The 6,849-nt window shown below is 37.8% G+C and overlaps 1 protein-coding gene across 1 annotated transcript in view; it reads left to right on the forward strand.

Moving 5' to 3' along the window:
* Positions 1–5,321: 5,321 nt before the first annotated feature.
* The window catches only part of LOC106868225 (transketolase), a 102,785-nt gene continuing 101,257 nt past the window's right edge, over positions 5,322–6,849 (forward strand). Inside the window, exon 1 of the mRNA XM_052967517.1 lies at positions 5,322–5,660. Coding sequence (XP_052823477.1) covers positions 5,551–5,660 — 110 coding nt within the window. The 5' untranslated portion in view covers positions 5,322–5,550. The remainder of the gene's footprint in view (positions 5,661–6,849) is intronic.

Here is a 6,849-nt window from a genome sequence, read left to right on the forward strand (position 1 = left end):
ATCTTTAACGCTACAATAAATATTTCTGTTATTCATCTAATACGGTTGTGGTCTTTCATTACTGGTCATCTATGTTATCGTCGTATAACATATCATCTATATCATCTTTGATATATATTTGTATGTTCGACCGTGTGACACGTTTAAATAAAAGGAGTCCTCTGTTTTTCCATTCGTCACCACATCTCCTTTTATGAGTTCGCACGGTCGTCCCTAACAAGGTGTTACCTTAGTTCATTGGTAGTGAACAGCTGACACCGTAGTACATTTCCAGCGTTAGAAGCTGTGCAAATGCAATGATGATGATAATAATAATAATAATAATAATAATAATAATAATAATAATAATAAATAAATAAATAATAAAAGTTTTGTTACATGCTTTAGATCCATACAAAAAATATGGACAACTATGGCTTCGTAGGTAACAATTTTCCTATCGTTTATAAGATGTTGTCTCTTGAATACTCGTATCCATGAATGATCAATGGCTGCTCCAGCAAAACAAAGTCTGTTCGGGATTTCACAATCGACATCAGTACTACAAGGTGGACGGTTTCTGAGATATAGGAAGTGATTAATATTTTTGAAATCTGCTCCTTTCAATTAACCCTGAACACACATAAAGGACATCGGACAGAAATCAAAAGGACACATAATTATGCTTAGAACGCTCAAAAAAAAAAAACGCGACATTTGGTCAGTTCGAAAAGATAAACGAGAACATTACATTATATTGATTTCAAATTAATATTTGTAATCGATATTTCGATTGATTCCTAATTACCATTTCGAAATAATTTTTAATATTGATTAAATATTAGATGTATTGAAATACATAATTGCATTCATTGTAAAATGTAATTACGAATATTGGAATAACATATAAATACGCCAAATATCGATTTGAAACACAATGCAACGATTTTAGCTTCGGGGTAGTTTAGTCAAATAAATCAACTACAGTATGTGACTATTTCTCTCTCTCGCCTCTCTGTCTCTCTTTCTTTCTTACTATCTATCTATCTATCTATCTATCTATCTATCTATCTATCTATCTATCTATCTATCTATGATACAAAAATGGGACAAGAAAAACACGAAGTTTTCTTTCCTCAGTTGACTTCCAGATTATCTTTGCAATTTCGGCTGGTTATACTCGAGATTGCTCCAATCTGGCCAGCCCCAAGGAAAAACTAAGCTAAGAGCTCTAGATTCCTTGGAAGAAAGCAGCGAATGCATACGAAAGCAAGGACAGGAAAAAAATGGAGAAATGGTACACAAATACAAATGCAAATAAAAGGACATAACAACAGGTGTCTTTCGACTAAGGATGAATTAAATTAAGCTGGCGTGTGTGGCAGTGAAGCCTTACGGCAGGGACATAAGGGATGACAGGCATGGTGAGGAATATAGATGTTGCACGGATGGTAGTCGAACAAAGAAAGAAAGTTCAGGCTTGGCCGAACACCGGTCACGTGGAGAGAGAGGAGAGAGGTAGAGGCAGAAGGATAGAAGAATTATGGAGGGACGAGAAAAAAAGAAAACTGACAGAGCGAAGAGAAAGAGGAGGGAAGGTGAGAATGAAGAGAAAGCCAGGAAATGTGAGAGGGGGAACGAAAGAAAGAAAAGTGGAAAGAACGAAGTATGTGTGATATATATATATGTGTATATATATATATATATATATATATATATATATATATATATAATACACACACACACATCCACAAACTGTCACCAATATACACTACAGAGAGTCAATAGCTGAGCACTAGAGTATTTATAAGGAGAATTCACGAAAAAACAAGAGACAAAGACAGGTGGTGTAAACGACAAATGAATGTATTAGTATAACACTCGGGAATAGAGAAAGTCTTTGACGTTTCGAGTCTACGCTCTTCAGCAGAAAGGAACACAGAAAGAAACAAGGAGAGAAAAAAAATGTAGTGGTCAGCGATCTATCATGGCGAATGCCGGACCTTTTCTTATAAAATAAGATGGTACGAGAGAGAAAAAAAAAACGTGACGAGGAAATTAGACGTGGGAAGGAAAATAACAAAAGGTGTGGGGAAAAAAATAAAGGCGTGAGGAGAAGAAAATATACGCGAGGTGGGAGAAAAAAAAAACCAAAACAGAGAAAGAAAAGAGGAAGATGGGACAATAGAGAGAAAATGGGGAGAAAGGGAGAGGAGAAAAGAAATGGAGGGTGAGGGAGACAAAGTAACAGGTGCAGATTAGAGAAAGCAAAGTAAGAACATCCAGATTACGAAGAGACAGTAAGTAAAGGAAAGTAAAGAAAATATAATAATAGTAATAATAATAATAAAGGTTTTACACAAGTAAAACGTTCAAAGGCTTCAGACGTCGTGGTGTATTGCGGCGATTTATTATTAGTCGATGGGTACAGCGTAATCCGTAGGCAGGAGAGGTGCAGCCGGAGAGTGCAAAGTTCAGAATAAATAGTCCAGAATAAAAAAAAAAGGTTCAGAGTCCAGAAGTTCGTGTGTGATGAGTATGTAGTAACGCCGTGCGCATGCGTAGTCTCACGCATGCGTGGAATTCAACAACCAAGCTTTCCCGCTTTGATCGATCTCTTTTTCTTGCTGGCCAGCGATTGAGCAAGGACGTGTTTAGCTGTCTCTCTCCATCTTTCGAACTTACGCTAGACAGCTCGCTAACATCTACATACCAACGTCCCAACAACCATGTTCTCACACACCGAAGACGTCTCAACAAACAAGATTAAAGGTGTATATTCTCCCCCTTGAATAAATGTTGTTTGTGTTGATAGTTTGGAGTTCAGCGTTCCGTTTAATTCTTAGTTTAATATAGGAAAGTCAGGTGTACATCTAATGATGTATAACCCACTTCTCTATAAGTAGACACAGGATTAGCTGGTGCGAATACGTGAGCGTGTGCTATGTATAGGGAGAATTCATGAAAAATACAACAGACGAAGACAGGTGGTGTAAACAACAAATGGATGTATTAGTATAACGCTCGGGAATAGAGAAAGTCTTTAACGTTTCGAGCCTACGCTCTTCAACAGAAAGGAACACAGAAACAAACAAGGAGAGAAGAAAAAAAATACGTAGTGGTCAGCGATCTATCATGGAGAGTGAACAGAGTTGTAAACATCGAAAATATTTTGCTTGGAGTATGCCGAACAATTGCTCACAACTATCGTCTGCCGCAACGTTCTGAGTTCAAATTCCGCCGAGGTCGACTTTGCCTTTCATCCTTTCGGGGTTGATTAAATAAGTACCAGTTACGCACTGGAGTCGATATAATCGATTTAATCCGTTTGTCTGTCCTTGTATGTCCCCTCTGTGTGTAGCCCCTTGTAGGTAGTAAAGAAATAAGAATTAAATAGATATATAGGTAGATAGAGGAAGAGAGAAAGGGAGAGTAGACAATAGGCGTATATGCCGAGGGTTGTAATATGGATAGCAAATGACCCGTGGCGTAGCTAGAGTGTATGTCACCAGGGGCAGCTCTTGAGTCCCTCCCACCACGGAACCTATACAGACTTATACAGCAGGGTTAAAACTGCCGCCCCTATAAAAACGTCACCTTTCTTCCCCTAATTACGGTACTTCAGTCTGGTGATGTTTTTAGAGGATGCGGCTTTGCACGTCTGCTTGTGCAGTAGCAGTGTTCAGTTTCAGCATCGTCCCAAATGTTGCTGCAATACTGTTTTGTAGAAGCTGTCTGAACTTTGAGGAAAGTTCGTAGTTATTGGGAAATGAAATATTTTCTGTCCCTGAAGAGCTTTATGTTGCTGTGTACACATGGGCCCGGGAACAGGGGGTGCAGGTGGTACAAGTGCACCCCTAGAATTTTTGCGGAGTGCAGAACCAAAATTTGCAGCCCTACTTATTTTACTCAGGTTTACAAAACCGTGAATAAAAAAGTGATGTGTAAAAAGTACCTTGAAGTTAGGTTCCTTCTCAAAGAACAAATCACAAAAATAAATAACAGAAAAAAAAAACAAGACCAAATTTGTAAAAAAGTTTGGACCTAGGTTTGCACCCCCTAAGCAAATTTCGTTCCTGAGCCACTGTGTGTACATTCACAAGGAATGACCCTCGGTGTTAACGAAGATTTTAGCATTTGCAAGATAAATATAGTGTGGTTCTGTTGTTGTTGTTGGCACTCCGTCGCTTACGACGTCGAGGGTTCCAGTTGATCCGATCAACGGAACAGCCTGCTCGTGAAATTAACGTGCAAGTGGCTGAGTACTCCACAGACACGTGTACCCTTAACGTAGTTCTCGGGGATATTCAGCGTGACACAGAATGTGACAAGGCTGATCCTTTGAAATACAGGCACAACAGAAACAGGAAGAAAGAGTGAGAGAAAGTTGTGGTGAAAGAGTACAGCAGGGTTCGCCAGCATCCTCTGCCGGAGCCTCGTGGAGCTTTTTAGGTGTTTTCGCTCAATAAACACTCACAACGTCCGGTCTGGGAATCGAAACCGCGATCTTATGACCGCGTCTCCACAGTGTGGTTCTAGTTACTAAAAAACAACAAACAAAACAATACAAAACACACACACACACAAAAAACAACCGGTAGTCGCCATTGGAATGCCTTTGATAATAGGTCTTCTGATTAGGCCTGACTTAGTGCTAAACAATAACAAACAGTATTATCGTGGGTCAACGAGTAAGACTGCTTTATGAAGTCTGTTCATCGTAGTTGTTTTGAGGTATTCAGTCATAACGAGTTATACTCTTAGTTCAAATTCCACCGAAGTCAGCTTTGTCATTCATTCTCTCGGGGTCGTTAAATAAAGTACCAGTCAAGTAATTGATTAACTCCCACCTCCCCAAAATTTCAGGCCTTGTGCCCACATTTGAAGCAAATCGACTAATCCTTCCAACTAAATTTGTACTAAGAATACAAAAGATTAATTAAGTAGTAAATTGGCTGATTCGATAGACTGACGGGCCCTGGAGTCTACAAAGCTGCTAAGACGTACTGCATATTATTATTATTATTATTACTTCCTCGAAGATGAGCCTTTTTGATCAACATTTCTGCTTCTTCGGTTAATCTCCCCTTTAGAACTTCTCTCTAACTGAGCAGTTAGTCTTCATACCGTAAAAATAGTTCTATTTAAAAGCTGTTACGGGTAGACATTGCACATGAAATGTTATAATTGACCTTGTAAAGCATACAGTATTTTATACGAAATTAGAAGATAGAATATCAAAGTCATGCATAAATTTAGTAAAAATCACTAATTAAATCGAACTTCCAGTGTTACGAACTCGAGTTTTCTGTACGTCAATAAGCGGAGTTGACGGAAATAACCGAACTATGCGGCACGTAGAACGCAATAAGACAGACGGAGATAGTTCAGTTCAGCGAGCACGTGTTGTTGCGGCAAGTCGTTCTACCGCCTTCTCTCGTCTTTTACTCCACCCATTCTCACCACTTTCTCTCATTTGTCTGCTCAGCTAGCAGTTTCATACCATCTTGTCTGCAATTTAATTCATCTTTATTGTTCTTTATTTACCTCCTGTTGTAACTTTTTGCCAAAATGTCTGCTGATTATCATCGTCCCGATGCCAAAATTGTGTCCGAATTAAAGGACATGGCTAATAAATTACGTATGCACAGTATTAAAGCCACTGACGCCAGCAATTCAGGGTAAGATATATAAATATATACATACATATATATGTGTGTGTGCGCGCGTGTATATCTATATCTACACACACTGTTTAACCTGTTAAATATTACTTTCTTAAATCTTTTCTTAAAGCAGTTATGTTTCAGAAATTGTATTGATTCTTTTTGGTCGTGCAGTTGTAACGTCTGACATTTAAATCTATTCAGTGTTAATAATGTAAAAGAATGTATGTCACAACCTCACATCCTGCAATAATGCACTCATTTCTCAGGAACCAAACATTGACTTGCATTTTCGCGCGATTTAACATTTACGCTATTTTTAGTTCATTAGGAAAAATTGAGACTTAATTAGCAAGAAAAAAAGAAGATGCGATTTAAGTTAAACTCTAAATTATGTATTTTGAACATTTGTGTTAATTTTTATAGTGATTTAAAAAAATTTTAATGGTTTATTTCATTTAATGTTTTTAACCTCAATTATACATTTGGTGATGTTTGCAGCTAAGCGAAATAGGCGGATATTTCAATTAAATAGGATTGTTTACTGTGAAATACAACAGAGACGTAATTCAACTTTGGTTACAATGGTTCATTTATTTTAAAATCATTTTGAATGTGGTGAGATGACTGACAGATCCAAATTTTCAAGTAGTTTGTCTTTACTGCGTTATGAATATGCTTTGGCAGTTGCTAAAATAAGCGCCGGTAAATATACTGGGGCGATCTTGGAGATGAACGTCCCGTTTACATTTACGCCAACTTAAATTTCCTTTCAGTTTCGTAATTGAACGATAGAACAGTATCGTCGTAAGGTATCAGGCTCACTGAGAAGTTTCCCGGATGCCTCACAGTCTAGGGGTCCTGTTCTAATCTGTATATACTATGGTTTGCTGTCTATAAATACGGTTAATAATACTATTGGGTTCATACTTTGATTTTTCCCTGTAATGTTGTTTCGATGGTCCTGTTATAGAAATGAAAATTTTAAACAAACGAAGGAAATTATTTATGTAGAAAGAAAAATTGGTCTTCCTCGTACCAATAGGGGTGGAGATGGAGAAGGAAAAAATGAATAGGTGTCAGGAAAGTTGTTACCAGTGCCGATCCAATACCATGCTCATGTATAATTTACCACAAGTACAAAGTACTTTTATTGGCGGAGTCCTTTTTGTGATCAGATATATATATATATAAAAAGGACATG

The sequence above is a fragment of the Octopus bimaculoides genome, chromosome 4, assembly GCF_001194135.2.
Source record: "Octopus bimaculoides isolate UCB-OBI-ISO-001 chromosome 4, ASM119413v2, whole genome shotgun sequence".
Lineage (NCBI taxonomy): Eukaryota > Metazoa > Mollusca > Cephalopoda > Octopoda > Octopodidae > Octopus > Octopus bimaculoides.